The 16,021-nt window shown below is 45.5% G+C and overlaps 1 protein-coding gene across 2 annotated transcripts in view; it reads left to right on the top strand.

Annotated features, from left to right (window-relative positions):
• KSR2 (kinase suppressor of ras 2) overlaps nt 1-16,021 on the top strand; it is a 517,853-nt gene that overhangs the window by 397,692 nt on the left and 104,140 nt on the right. For both annotated transcript variants that reach the window (XM_064379757.1, XM_064379758.1), the window contains exons 6-7: nt 399-468; nt 3,486-3,569. In XM_064379757.1, the coding sequence (XP_064235827.1) occupies nt 399-468; nt 3,486-3,569 (154 nt within the window). The remainder of the gene's footprint in view (nt 1-398; nt 469-3,485; nt 3,570-16,021) is intronic.

Genomic DNA, 16,021 nt, shown 5'->3' on the forward strand with positions numbered 1-16,021 from the left:
CTAGAGCAAGTGGCATCCCTCTCCAAGCCTCAGTTTTTTCTTCTGTAACATGAAGATGCTAGCAACCCCTATTCTTGGGGTTGTTTTGCAAATGTAGCAAGCTTTGGCACACACATGCTTGGCACACACCAAGCACTCCATAAATGGAAGTGATGCTCACTTTTAGTTGTTCCACAGCTGGCTTCTTTTAAGGCATCCCCTGGCTGCCCTGCCCAGGAGAACTTGCGTGAGTTGAGGTGACAAGCTAAACCAGTGTTCCACTTGGCTTTGGTTTAGCAAGTGATGGCAGCTGGTGTCCTTCCTGAGGTTGACAAGCCTCCCTTTTCCTTCCAGGGCTTGCCAGAGCCCACCCGAGTCTCTGAGCCTCTGTATAACAGGCTGTTCTCTTCTCTCTGTAGACACACTGTCAGTGCCACGCTGGTCCCCGCAGATCCCTCGCAGAGACCTCGGCAACTCCATCAAGCACAGGTAGGCTGGATTCCCATGTGCACTGGTGCCTTCTCCCCAGCCCTGTGAGGGGTGGGGGCTCTGGCCCCTGCCCTAGGGTGAGAGAAGGCTGGGCTATTGAGCTCCGGCACCTACATCACCATGTCCCTTTCTCCTCTGCTAGGCTAAACTTTAAAGTGGCAACAAGGGGACTGAGACATCTGCTTCTTACTGACCTGGCTCTTATGAAATTAGCACGTAGCAGTTTTAAAAGCCAGGGCTTTGGAGTCAGACTGACCTGTGTTCCAATCCCAGTTATAAAGCTTTGCAACCTTGAGGAAGTTGCTTAACCTTTCTGAGGCTCAATTTTTTCATTAGATAATTCTGCTGTGCAGATTAAATGAGATAATACGTGTAGAGTGCTTAGCACAGGGCCTGGCACATAACACTCAATAAACGGTATCATTCTTAAGATGAATGGTTTATGTTCTAATTTTCAGTCTCCTAACCCAGAATACACAAGATTGCAGGTGCTCACTATCTGGTGTGGTGGAGGTCACTCCAGAGCTCTAGCCCTGCTGTGTGCGTGGGACAGCCTCTCCAGCGCTATACCTGCCATTTTGAGGGGAGGGGGTTACATACACCAGGCATCGCTTATAAGAAGTTCTTCAACTCCCCGAATTTAGCTTTCCCCATTTTGTCTTGGTAGTTCCACAGTCTCCTTACAAACTTAATGGGGTGAGAGGGCAAGTGTGCTCATGGTCATTGGACAGATAGGCAAACTGAGGCCCTGAAAAATTAAGCGATAGGTCGAAAAGCTAATTAGCCTCAGTACCCTGTGTTCCTTTGACACCCTGCTGAGTGTTCCATGGACCGGGTCCTCTGTGAACTCACTGGGGGACTTATTCACTCACTTATGGATTCTTTCCACTTGTATTTATAGAGTTTCTGTGCTATAGTTGCAGCACTGACCAAGACATAAGGCCTGTTCCCTTGGGGAGCTCGCTGTCCAGGGGAGGGTCAAGCAGTTAACAGACCACGACAGTATGGAGAGATCAGGGTGACAAGGTGGGGTGATATCGGGGGCAGATGTATCACCATAGCTGGGGGCATGGCGGGGATGACCATTCTCACGGATAGGGACTCACAGAATGACATCTCGTCAGCAGTTTTTGAAAGAAGTATGTTGACAGCATAGTTGTGAAGACTTAAATGAGAAAACGTTGGAGGAAGCAGTGAGAAGTGTGCGATAGACACGTCAATGGTCAGGCCTTGAGCAGCAGAGAGAAGGGCATCGGAGACAAGGACCTTTTTTTGTATTTTCCTCCTTGCTGCTCTCTGGCTCTGCTCCACCCCTGGATTGGCCACGCCCCTCGATTGGTCATGCCCCCTGGACTGGCCCTGCCCCTGGCTCATCACCATTCTTGGATTGGCTACGCCCCTGGCTCGGCCACGCCCTTGGCTTGGCCACACCCCTGGGTGAGCCACGCCTCTGGCTCACCTCTGCTCCTGGATTGGCCATGCCCCTGGTTCAGCCCTACTCCCTAGATCGCCCAGCCCTCAGGCTCTGGTAGTTCCTAAGATTCAAACGCTGATGCCCAGAGGAGGGAGACAACCTATTAATTTTAGGAATGTCTTCCTAGAGGAGCTGAGACTTAGGATGACCTGTTATTCTTCAGTCACTCCCTATGTTTCTCCTTGGGGTTAATGCCAAGAGGTAGAGAACTGGACTCACTCCAGCCTTGGTGAAGAAATGAAATTAAATCCCATCTGCTGCCATCAGAGTCACTTCAGCCAGAGCTGGGGAAGAGGCAGAGCTGATCCTGAGCGCAAGAGAGGGCTGGAAAGGAGAAAAAAACTGTCACTCACTGCTTATGACGCCTGGCTGATGAGTGAAATACATGCTTCTTTGCCGCCATTCCCCAGAGCTGCCAAATTCTGCAAAACAGACAATGCTAAACTCACTGATGCTGAAGGGAAAGAAAGGGGCTTGACCAAATCCCACGTCCAAAACCAGAGAGGGAGAGTTTTCTTGGCAGTAAGTGTCTTTGCTCAGAATATTGCTGTTTGCTTAGATTTGTAGGCTTTGGGCTGCGACTTCTTCTGTTTGGAGAGTGACTGACCCAAATCAGGCAAAATGGTCCAGCAAAGGGATGCAGCCTTTCCCTCGAAATTCTCAGACTCCAAGTTATATAATCACTTCCGATTTCCCTTTTGACACTCTGAGGCAGTGAAGATTAGATGCAACTCCTGCTGCTGGTGACACAAATTGAAAATTAAAATTAACTGTGACCTGGCAACCTTCAGTACTTTTCTTGGGCCTAGCCCTGCCGCTGCCACATATCTCTTGGGGAAGAAAGTACCCCAGCAATATCGAGGGGAGATGTACCCAGGGAGTTAATCAAATGCACCTCTGCTCCAGCTGGTTTAAAGCTGTGCACAGGAGGCCTCAAAACTGCCTATGTTTGCAGCAAGTGGGTGGAGTTGGAGAGCAGGGTGAGCTGATGGTCTGAAATGGCTTTCACTTTTAAGGACTCTTCTCTGCCACTAAAATTTGGGGTCTCAGCTCTTTCAGGAGGGGTGGGCTCCCTTTGATGGTCCCCAGGTGATGTGACCAGCCGGTCCCCCGGGAGGCTCCAGCTTGCTTTGTAGCTTTCTGCAGGCAGTTCCAACCCTGTCCATTATTGGCATACAATAGGCTGCCAGGCAATATTTGTTGAACAGATGAATGACCCTTACAAATGTTCAAAGTAATAGTATAGTCACAACTCAATTTAGTGAGTGCTTACTACTAAGGGCACTGTACAAAGCCCATGACATGCCTGACCTCGTTTAATCTCCCCAGCAACCTATGAGGTCAATACTTTTATTATCTGCACTTTGCAGATAGGGAAACTGAGGTTCCAGTGGTTTAAGTCACTTGATTAAGTCACCTAGCTCAGAAGAAACAGGACTGTAATCCAGGGTTCTTGTGCCTGCTCTTAAAGTGCTCCATCCCTCTAGAGGTAGGTCAGTTACCGTTTCCTTAACCTTGAACATTTTCTGTCTCTTTTCTACAGGTTTTCCACCAAGTACTGGATGTCTCAGACATGCACAGTCTGTGGGAAAGGGATGCTTTTTGGCCTCAAGTGTAAAAACTGCAAGTAAGTGATGGTGCCTTGGAGTGACTTTTTGCAGCACCCAGTGTCAGCTAGAACCATGCAGGGCACTGAAATAGCTTTTGGGAGTTGGATTTCTTCACTCTTGGGAGAGTTGTTTGCTTTGTTTTTCAGAAATAGATTGGAAATGCACCTCTACGTTTGGGTAGGGGGTCAAGGGAGAGCAATTCTGAGTAAGAACCAGAGCTGATGGAAGATGCTGGGAATGCCTAATGCTGGTACTTCTCATTTTCATAGCATCTAAGGCCAGGGGTTGGCAAACTCATTCTCTAGTTGACCAGATAGTAAATATTTTAGTCTTCGCAGACCAGAAGCAGCCATAAACAATAAAGAAACATACTGGCGAGACCAGCTCCCAATATATCAACATGGGTTTAAGATCTCTCAAAGTGATCAAGTGGTCGGTGAAAAAGAAAAAGAGACAAGGAAAAAGTTTCCTTTAAAGCTGGGCCTGGGGGAGACACCACATAAAGCCGCTCTGTGGATGTCTGACATTCCTCTGAAAATCTTAGTTTTTTTATTGTGTTCTTTCAATAGGGAAGGGGAGCAAGGTTATGCAAAGTTTCAGTAATAATTATACAAAAAGAATACATTTGCAAAAACTGGTGCACAAAAATCACAACGTGGTATTATAAAAGCAGAACAATGTAAAGATAACTTTCTGTGTGTCAGCATAGAAATCATACACCTTAGCAAGATTGTAGGTTAAACATAAACTTATGATTATCAGCAAGAACATATTGGGCTCACAGCTACAGAGGGAACAGGATCTGACACAGGACAACCAGCCTGACCACAAAGCTGCAAGAGGAGGGGGCCTCCACGAAGGCCTGGAGGAGCAGTGGGAGAAGAAAGACTTTTGCATACTTATCTCCACCGCAGAGACAGACGCTGCTCGTGTGTCCGTTTATAAGCTCTCCATAAGGGTCACATTGCCTTTCCAGGGCCCTAATCAATATGCCTTTCCTGGGAAGGGAATCTGGGTAGTAAGCCTCTCCATTACACGTCAGTTTATAGGCTCTCTGCAATGAGAAGCACATTACGTGCTGTCATCTCTTTCTGGCAGTCAACCTACGTGGTTAGTCCCTTTCACAGAGTTCCTGTTTTTACCAGAACAGTTTAGCAGAGCCAAAGTTAAAGTTTCATCTCAGTATTTCACATTGTCCTTCATTTTTCTCAAATATAATCGATACAGTAAGTAACAGCATCACAAAGCAAGTAACTCATTTCGGGGAAACAAAATTCTAAGAGAATTTATAGGTAAAAAATCAAGAACAATTTTTTCTTGTTAATTCAGATGACTTGGGTTTTGCCGATTCTTCCAGAAGCTTGGGGTTGCTCAGTCACCACAGAGGGGTCCAGAGTATTTCCAACAGAAATAGTGTTGACAACTTCATTTATTTCAATAAAACTTTATTTGCAAAAACGAGACTGCCGGCTGGCTGTGGCCCTCAGCTGTAATTTGCTGATCCCTGAGTTTGAATTTGCATAGTGCTTCTCCCTCTCTCTTCTTTTTTTTTTCTTTGAGATGGAGTCTCACTCTGTAACCCAGGGTGGAGTCCAGTGATGTGATGTCAGCTCACTGCAACCTCCACCTCCCAGGTTCAAGTGATTCTCCTGCCTCAGCCTCCTGAGTAGCTGGGACTACAGATGTGCACCACCAGGCCAGCTAATTTTTTTTTTTTTTTTTTGTAATTTTAATAGAGACAGGGTTTTACTATGTTGGCCAGGCTGGTCTCGAACTCCTAACTCCAAGTGATCCTCCCCACTCAGGTTCCCAAAGTGCTGGGATTGCAGGTGTGAGCCACTGTGCCAGGCTCCCAAGTCCTTTTCTCCTTATTCTTTCTCCTCGTGTTGCCTTTTTGAACCAGTGTTGAAATTCTCCCCATTTTACAGAGGTGAAGGCTGAATCTAGCAAGGAAAAGTCACTGTGAAGAAGTGACAGTCAGTACCTGAACCCAGATCCCTAACTCCTTTTCCCTCACTTTCTGTGGTATCATGTTGGTCTTGAGTTTTGATGAGAAGTCCGGATCACCCAAGCTCCACCTCTCCCAGCTTCCTTTCTCTTCCACACCCCCATTCCAAGTCATGGCTGGCAACAGGTAGGGAGTAAGAAAAAACTGAGACACCAGATGTGGGCTCTGGAATCAGACTAGCTGGTTCAAATCCTGGCTCTGCCCCTCGGTAGCTGCATGACCTTGGGCAAGTCACTTCACATTTCTGTCCCTAGTATTTTCGTCTGTGTGAAAGGAATAATAATTGATATATTTGGCTGTGTCCCCACTCAAATCTCATCTTGAATTGTAGCTCTCACAATTCCAACATGTTATGGGAGGGAGATAATTGAATCACAAGGGCGGTTTCCTCCATACTGTCCTTGTGGTAGTGAATAAATGTCACAGGACCTGATGGTTTTATGAGGGGAGACCCCTTCTGCTTGGTTCTCTCATTCTCTCTTCCCACCACCAGGTAAGAAGTACCTTTTGCCTTCCACCATGATTGTGAGGCCTCCTCAGCCACGTGGAACTGAATCCATTAAACATCTTTTTCTTTATAAATTACCCAGTCATGGGTATGTCTTTATCAGCAGCATAAAAAAAACTGATACAATAATCTTGCCTGCCTTGGGTGGCAGTGAGCATTTGATAAATCAGCACACTGAGGATACAGCACAGTGCCTGGCCCAGTCCAGTCCTTTGTAAGAAATTGTAATGCCTTGCTGTCTGGCCTCAATCTCTCTCTCTCTCTCTCTCTCTCTCTCTCTCTCTCTCTCTCTCTCTCTCTCTCTCTCTCTCTCTCTCCCCCCTTCTGTAAACATGTATTACATACCCCTTCAGGTCCAATACTATGAAATAGTAACATTCAACTTTATGTAATAGTTACAAATGAATGTGCATCTGTTTGCTTTATAGAAGTCATTTGGTTTAAAAGATTCTGAGAATTCCTCTTTCTGCTCTAGGCTTGTTCTTTCTTATCTAGTCCAGGCAGAGACCTCTCATTTGGGCCCTTTCAGGCCTCCTCACATCCCTGCCCCAAGATAGAAGTGAGATAGTGGCAGGGGCAAGTTCTCACTCTCCCCACTCTGCCCACCCCTGTCCCTACCCTCCACCTGGCAGTCTCACCTGAGTAATGAAGGTAGTAAGGTTGAGCTTACTTCCCTACTGGAGTTGTGGGGAGCCGTAAGCCCCATGGTATAAGGGGAAGCGCAGGCCAGATGCAGAGTCTCATGCCTATAATCTCAGCACTTTGGGAGGCTGAGGCAGAAGGATCACTTGAGCCCAAGAGTTTGAGACCAGCTCTGGCAACATAGTTAGAGCCCCATGTCTACAAAATAAAAATTAAAATTAAATTAAAAAATTAGCCAGGCATGATGGTACATGCCTGTTGTCCTAGCCACTCTGGAGGCTGGGCCAGGAAGATTGCTTGAGGCCAGGAGTTCAAGACCAGCCTGGACAGCAGAACTAGACCCTGTGTCTACAAAATAAATTAAGATAAAAAATTAGCCAGGAATGATGGCACATATTTGTGGCCCTAGCTACTTGGGAGGTTGGGGCAGGAGGATCACTTGAGCCCAGGAGCTTGAGACTGCAATGAGCTACTATTGCACCACTGTACTCCAGCCTAGGCAACAGAGCAAGACCCTGTCTCAAAAAAAACAATTTTTTTTTAAGGGGAAGCAGGGGCAGTAATTACCAAGCATTAGTACCTCCAGGCCACCTTCCTTGCCTTGGTCCTCTGTGAATCCAGGCTCTCAGGTGTTCTTTCTGACGACCAAAGTCACAAGGCCAGGCCTTTAAGTCTGGCCCCCAGACTGCCTGATTTTCTCCATACACCAGCAGCTCTGATGGCCTGTCTCATCTGTATCTAGTCCCACCATGTTCCATGGGGGTAATGGCAACTTTTACATCCTCACACCTGCCATGTGGAGGCTTTGAAATCAGGTAATTAGGTGACAGGGATGCAGCTGGGGTAGCAAGGCTGAACACTTCCCAAGCCATTTTAATTTTCAGCCCTAGAGGCAGAACCCAAAGGTAGCCTTTGCTAGTGCTCTCTGTTCTAAAAGTCATGAGCAAAGCCTTAGGCCTTGCCAAGGGTTGGGAGAGGAGGCTTGGGGAGGGATAGGGATGGGGTGGTGGGCAGGCTTTGGAAGCAGTCAGAACTGAGTTTGGGTCCCAGCTCCATTACTAAACTCTTACATGAGCTTAAGCAGAGGTATGCCATCATGGGCTCAGTGTCTCTCTGTTTCTCTACAATGCAAGTGTGACATCAGCACCCACCACAGGGCTATTGGAAGGAGTCAGTGAAATGTCCATGCTCCAGATTGCAATGTTTTATCAGAGAACATTCCTTCCTATTCCATCTTGTGCAAAAATGACTCCTGGCATACAAGAGGCAAAATTTGAAACCAAAAATTCAAAACATGAAGATCTGACATGCTTCAGGAGTTTTGACACGGTGCTTGCAGAATCTACAACAGAATTGAAAGCTGTCTCCAGTGCATAATTATGAGCATGCATTGCTAATATCACTAGTTGAAGTTGAGACGTATTCTACAAATAAATTTCTGCAGTTTTTACATTAGTTATATCGAGGATAGAGGGTTATTTATGTGTGTTTTCAAAGATTGGCAGAATTTTGGGTGCACTTATGAGCTGATAGAAGGGTTGGATAAGGGATAGAAATGGGAAATGTACAGACCCAACTGTCAAGGAGTTTAGAGGAGACACACCTATGGAAATTGAATGTCAATAAAATGGAAGTGTACACATAAAGAGCAGTGACAGGTGACATTTCAGAGAGGTGACACCAAGGATGGGGAGACAGCTTCTCATAGGAAATGAGCAGAACCATTTGTTCACTTACTCAACTAGTATGTATTGAGCACCTGCTGTGGACCGTGCACCATTCTAGGCACTGGGGAAGCAACAGTGAATAAAAGGCAAAATCTCTTCCCTAGTTTCTATGCAGGGGCATGGGCAGGAGTTGGGCAGACAGTAAACAAAGTGAATTAGTAAATTAGGTCATATGTTAAGATGATCCAAAATACTAAGAGACAGACAAAGCAGAGAAGGGCCAGGATGGGGGCTGCAATTGTCAATTAAAATGGTCATGGATAGTCTCATACCTGAACGAGAACTTTGCAAAAATAGGAGTGTGTGATCCGGGTCATTTCTTGTTCTCTGAAACCTGGATTTGAACCTTCCCTGAGGGATTATTATTATTATTTTTAATCCAGGGCAAATCCAGTTCTGTTACTGCTGGAAGCTCCCTGGGTGACAGGGATTGGATTGGCCTCATGCTATTCTACACATGGTCCCTGGGGACCAGCACCATCAGTGTCACCTGACACCTGGCTAGAAAGTCACATTTTCAGGGCCCACTCCAGACCTGCTAAATCAGAATTTGCATTTTAAGATGGTCCTTGACATGATTTGGCTGTGTTGACACCCAAATCTCATCTTGAATTGTAGCTCCCATAATTCCCACGTGTTGTGGGAGGGACCTGGCAGGAGGTAATTGAATCATGGGGGCCGTTTCCCTCATACTGTTCCCATGGTAGTGAATAAGTCTGAAGAGGTCTCACGGTTTTATAAGGGGGAACCCCTTTTGCTTGATTCTCATTCTCTCTTGCCGCCACCTTTTGCCTTCCATCATGATTGTGAGGCCTCCCCAGCCACGTGGAACTGTGAGTCCATTCAACCTGTTTTTCTTTATAAGTTACCCAGTCTTGGTATGTCTTTATCGGCAGCGTGGAAACAGGATAATACAGTCCTGCTGGTTCTTTTGCACATTAACATTTGAGAAACACTTCTCTGGGTGATATCCAAATTTCTTTCCTGAGCTACTTTTCATTTTCCAGATGATGATTCTTAAACTTGAGTGTGCACAAGAATCCGCTGGAGGGTTTATTTAAAAAACAGCTTTCTGGGCTTCACTCCTAGAATCTCAGGTTCAATACCTCAGGGGAAGACTTCTAGAATGTGCACTTCTAACAAGTTCCCAGGCCACACTGAGGCTGCTGGTCCTCGGACCCCGGTTTGTGAACCACTGCTCTACATTAGAAGTAGAAGTTTAAAAAACAAAATTGAACTTTATTCTCCAGCTGGACATTTCATAATGCAAGATGTTTGTGTAAGTATAGACAGTCTTTGCTGATGATTTTTTAGGCTCTTCTGTTCTTACACGCCTTAGCTGCATTCTATAGATAGGAATCTTTTTCATCATCATCTCACCAGCAAATTCAACCAGTAAATATTGGCGTGATGAGCCTAAAAGATAACATGTGATTAGGAGCCAGCCGCGTTGGCTCACACCTGTAATCCCAGCACTTTGGGAGGCTGAGGCAGGCAGATCATTTGAGGTCAGGAGTTCGAGACCAGCCTGGCCAACATGGTGAAACCCTGTCTCCACTAAAAATACAAAAATTAGCTGAGTTTGGTGGTGTGTGCCTATAATCCCAGCTACTTGGAAGGCTGAGGCAGGAGAATCGCTTGAACCCAGTATGTGGAGGTTGCAGTGAGTCGAGATCGTACCACTGCACTCCAGTCTGGGTGACAGAGTGAGACTCTTATCTCAAAAAAAAAAAAAGAAAGGAAAGGAAAAAGGTAACGTGTGATCAGGAACACAGGCTGTAGGTCAGACGTGCCTATATTTGAACCCTGACTCTGCTGCCAACTGGTTGTGTGGCCCCTTGGAGTCTTAGTTTCTTGTAGAATGAGGATAATAACGTCTGCTTTACTAGATTGCTTAACAACAACAACAACAAAAAGTAAGGTAATTGTTCAGTGACATATTCATTCTAGTATGCAGTCCATTAGAAGTGTTTAATTAATGTAAGCTAATGCTGTTACTAATGCTATTACTAACTTTATGAATTAACTATGGGGCACCCCTCCACCCAGGAAGCCAGAAACATCTCCTTCACGTCTATCCCCTTCCCTCCTGCTCCGATTCAATGCCCACTTCCTCCGGAATTATCATTAGCTGTCTTGTTGGCATTCTGAATAGAGAGATTAATGAACTAATAGGAAATTAAGACTCAGAAAGCAATTTGCAGTTATCTAAATTGAGGCGTTTTCATCTAATAGGTTCATGAGAGCGGAATGGAGTTTAGCTCTGAGTGTAGAATGTCAGCACAATTCACATATTGTCTGATAACTGGATTCAGCTGGCAGAAGTTTGCTTTTGCAGTAAGATGCCGATGGATTTCCCAGCCTTCAATCATGTGTTATCTGCATTCTTCCCCCTTTTCAGGGTCCTTCCGCAAGTTTCTGCAGAGTAAGATCTGGTTCCTTGGAAACCTCTCTACCCCTATCTGTGTTTCTTGCAGGAAAATAAATGCACAACAGTGATTTGGGTGACATCTGCTCTAGAAAATGAGAGTTTGAACGAAGGTGCTTTTATTTTATTTTATTTTATTTTTTCCTGCATGGGCTGGGGTGTGAAAGAGAGAGGAACAGCTTCCAAAACCACCAGTGGAGAAGTAGCATTTTAACTGTCTCCTATGCTTGTTTTAGCTACCTGTTTTCTCTTCTCAGATTATGTTTTGGTTCTGGTTAGTTCAGCCTTCTCTGAGCATGTGGTGATTCTTTGCTGCTGCTCAGAGTATGAGGGTGAAAAAGACACACTTGTCCTCGAGATGCTCATAGTCACTGTCAGTTCTCAAAGAAGGCGTGCCCTGGGATCTCGGGATCAAGGTGCAAGCTTAACATTGCAGTTTCCTGAGCCAGACTCTGAGTATAAGGCCTAGAAATGTGCATTTAATTAAACCTCCCAGATAATTCATACTTGTACTTAAGTGTGGAAGTGATGTGGTGCCACATCAAGGTCAGGTGGCTACATTAATGCGTATCAGGATACTCTGCTAAAGGACCTTGAGGCTAAGTCTTGAAGGAAGAGGAGTTAGCCAGGTGAAGCAGAGGTCAGGGTGCTCTGGGCCAAGGAAACAGCCTGAGCAAAGGCTTGGGCTGGGACGTTAAAGGCCTTGAGCATATTTTGCAATTGTTTGTACCAGGCAGGGACTCGGGGAGAGTGGAGATAGATTCTGCTTTGCAGCCGCAGGACTGAGCCCAGCTTGGGCGGGCCAGTTATTGCCATGAATCATGCTGCCGCTCCCTGAGGCTCCAGGCAGGGCTAGGATCGGGGTGGGAGGCATTGCTCAGTGCCCATCCAGACTCACTCCTGGAAAAGCAATCTTGGACTCAAGTGCTCGTCATCCTAAGAGTGGGTTGTTTGCCAAGGTTAGGGCCATGGGGAGGAGCATGATGGTGTCCAGATCACCCTTCCTGTGGGTGGCAGAGTGAGGAACACACGCTAGGAGTTGTGATATTCTCTGAGTCACCTGCTCTCAGGGCCTTAGATTCGAAGGGTCTGATCAATTAAGGGATTTTAGAGTACTTCACAGATGCTTAAGGCTCATTCTTCTCTAGGACCAAGAAGCACTTATTCCTCTGCTTGGAAGACAGGATGGTATTATAAACTCAGTGGCCAATGATCACAGTCTTACCTCACCCACTTCTGTCTTGTGTTCTGATCAGATTTCTGTTGACCTCTTTGACCAGCCGCTGATACAGATGCTGCAGCAAATAGCTTGTACCTTGCAGCTGCCTCACCAAGGTACCTGGGACTCAGCCCCTTTCCCTTCCCCAGGTGGTTTAGAGCCAGTGACTACCTTTTTCAGGGGTGCAAAATCTCAGCCTCCTTACCTTGAGACAAATAGATTGTATGGTACAGTTTTTCCTGCAGAGCTTCCCATGGGATCAGGCTGAGACTGGATGCGACTGAAACCACATCCATGCCTGGCTTCACCCTACTCCCGACCTTGTTTCCGCCGCGATAGAATAGGTTGCTTGCTTGCTTCCTTCCTTCCTTCCTTTTCCTTTTCCTTTCTTTTCTTCTCCTCTCCTCTCTTTCCTTTCCTTTCCTTTTTTCTTTTCCCTCTCCTCTCTTCCCCTCTCCTCTTTTCTTTTCTCTTTTCTTTCATTTTCTTTGAAAGAGTCTCTCTCTGTTGCCCAGGATGGAGTGCAGTTGCACGATCTCAGCTCACTGCAGTCTCGATCACCTGGGTCCAAGCAATTCTCCTGCCTCAGCCTCCTGAGTAGCTGGGATTACAGGTACCCGCCACCAAGCCTGGCTAATTTTTTTTTTTTTGAGACGGAGTTTCGCTCATTACCCAGGCTGGAGTGCAATGGCGCGATCTCGGCTCACCGCAACTTCCGCCTCCTGGGTTCAGGCAATTCTCCTGCCTCAGCCTCCTGAGTAGCTGGGATTACAGGCACACGCCACCAAGCCTGGCTAATTTTTGTATTTTTAGTAGAGATGGGGTTTCGCCATGTTGGTCAGGATGGTTTCAAACACCTGGCCTCAAGTGATCCACCTGCTTTGGCTGCCCTAAGTGCTGGGATTACAGCTGTGAGCCACTGCGCCCAGCTGGAGGAGGATTTTTCTGAGTGCACTCCCTCAATAAATCACTTGCAAGAATATTCATTTCAGGATCTGCTTCTACAGAACTCAACTTATGACAGTGAAACAACAGCAAGGATACAGACTGCAGCAGAGAGAGCTGAGTTCAGTCCTGACCCTGCCACTCCCTCACTGTGTGACTCTGGGAGTGTTTCTAAACCTCTCTGATGTACAGTAAGGCTAACACATTCATTCCATGTGATGAGATATGTTCATGCCCCAATAATAATGACTTGAGGATTCTTTCAAATTAGAATCTTTAAGTAGTTTGTTCAGCATTTATTTAGTTGCAAAATCCGACTTTCTATGAATGCAAAGTATAAAAAGAAACAGACCCAGTAAATCACTTCCATGGGTTGAAGCAACATCGAAGTTCTGGAAAATTTTAGCACATTTTCGCCTTTTCTGTAGTTCTTGTTCTCCGCTTTTCTTTCAGAATTTTCTGAATCAGCCAGCTTCTTAGAAGACACATTATAGGGTTTATTTCTGTTTTTCTCAACCTAGGCAGTATTGGCATTTGGGGCCAGATAATTCTTGGTCGTGGGGGCTGTCCTGTCATTGGAGGATGTTTAACACCATCTACAGTTTCTACCCACGAGATGCCAGTAGCACCCCTTCCCTACTCCCAGTTGTGACCATCAAAAACGTCTACAGACATTGCCAAATGTCCCCTGGGGGTCAAAACTGCCCCCAGTAGAGAGCTACTGGTTTATATAATAAATCACTCATTTCCAAGCCATGAGACTATGAGGTTCATTATTCAGTTTTAGAATGTCAGCTTTCAGTTGCTTGACCTGTGCTTGGACACATTACTGAAATATTTGACTTATAGGGTGAATCCTTGTATATATTTCAGGTTATAGGGTGAACGACAGGGTCATCCACTCTATAATTATAGGGTGATAGGAGCGTTATAATCCCCATTATATTAGGGGCTGATGATCAACCATCCCAGTTTGTCTGGGACTTTCTGAAGTTTAGCACTAAAAGTCCCAAGCTCCTGGAAACCCTTTGGTCAGGCCTAGGTTGGTCACCTTACAATAGAGGTAGGTCTTTACTAGCTAAAAACATTTTCTGTGTTCCAGTTGGAGTCACTGCCCACTTCTGTAGGAGTGAGACCTATGATCGTTCCCCTAGTAAGGTAGCACATGGTGTTTGGAAGCCTGAGTTTACCAGTGCAAGATTTCCAGTATATTTCAGTGGTGTTTCCATGCCCTTTATATGAGTCTCCTTTTGTTTTGCCTGCAGTAGCTGGCCAGACATGCTTGTACTTACTTCTTTTTATGTAAGAAGTCACTTTACTAATTTTTACTGAAATCAGCCTTGCACTCCCCAGTTGAGTTTTGCTGTGTTATTGGATCTTTTCACTTGGATTTGTACCCATCAAAATCCAAGTGAAAATATCCAATAGCACAGCAAAACCAAACACATCTTAGGTTTCCCTCTTGCTCTGTACATTTTTCTCTCCTGTGTTCTTACATGAAAATATGTTTTACCTAAAAACGTCCTATTTTTTGCAAAATGGCTGCAGCCACAGGTGATGAGAAGATAAAAGTGTGAAGTAAGCCATGGTGGTTTCAGCCATCAGTTGCACTAATTTGCTCAGACCTTTAAAAAATGGGGAAATGATGAGTGCTGATGTTGCAGCTGCTGCAAAGTTCCTGGAAGCTTTAGGAGTTTGTACAACAGGCAGGATATTGGCAGGATATAATTATGAGCATGTATTTCAGAGATCACCAGCTTGAATCTTGAACTTACTTTTCTATTAATAGAAACACTTCAGTTTTTGCAATAATTATAATGGGAGTTAATCATCCCATATATGCGTTTTTACCTACGATAAGCAAAAATTTAGGTCTAATTATAGTTGTATGTGAGGGATGCTTATAATTCTGCTGGGGGCTGAGGTGGGATTAGATATGATAATGATGATGATAATGATGATGATGATGATGATGATGCGATCATGTATTGGGGGCTCACCCAGGTGCCAGACATTTTGCTAAACACTTTACATGTATGATCTCATTTCATCCTTGCCACAACTATGGAAAGTAGGTAATGTCTGTTATTCTGTTATTACCCCTATTTTATAGACGAGGAATCAGAAGCTTTCAGAAGTAAATGACTGACTCGAAGTGTCACGGTGAATGAATCTGTTACTCAAACCCACTGATCTCTCTGATTCAAGATCCCAGACATTTAACCACTATACATGGGCAAAGGGCTGGTTACCCAGTAGACCGGCAACAAATGCTACATGTCACTCTGCTTGTCCTGGAAGTAAACGAGCAGAACAGAATATAAGAATCTGGTCTCAATCCCAACCTGGACCAAAGCTTTTCCTCATCGCTTCCCCAGCCTCCCACACACTGCCATCATCCTTTCTTGAATTGAAAGATGACAAATGGATCTTTGTGTTCTCATGAAACACATCTGGGTTCAGAGAGCCAAGAAGACTCTATAGTCACTTTCTCCTTTTTCAGGGAAGGTGGGGGAAAGGAGAGGAGGGAGGGGACCTTGAGCAAGTGATAAATTGACAGCTTCCCTTACAGTGTCCTCTTATAGAGAGAACAGTGCTGGGGAGTTCCTGGTGATTTTTCACGATGTCCTTGGAGCCCGAGGTCTGATTTATACGTCAGTACTCTCTACTGCCCTTTGCTCATTTGTATTGTGGTTGGCTATAGGCTAAAGAGCTAGACCCCGCCGAGTTGTTAGCAGTGAGGAAAAGGGTGTTTTGATATCCTGCACTTGGAGCATACAGAGGCATTTCTGGAAGCATTGGCTCAAACGAGAGACCACAGGGGAACTCAACAAGACCAAAATGCCCAGTTGGGGTATGCGATGAACCAAGCCCTGCTGCAAAGAGGGCAAGGATTTGGTTTCCTGACTTTTTGTGTGTGTGAGAAGCCTTCAGGAACACTTAATTCAGTGACCTGGAAAAAGAAAAGCAGGTACAGAGAGTAGGTAAGATA

The sequence above is a fragment of the Aotus nancymaae genome, unplaced genomic scaffold, assembly GCF_030222135.1.
Source record: "Aotus nancymaae isolate 86718 unplaced genomic scaffold, 86718_ANA_hifiasm-v0.15.2.pri h1tg000021l, whole genome shotgun sequence".
Lineage (NCBI taxonomy): Eukaryota > Metazoa > Chordata > Mammalia > Primates > Aotidae > Aotus > Aotus nancymaae.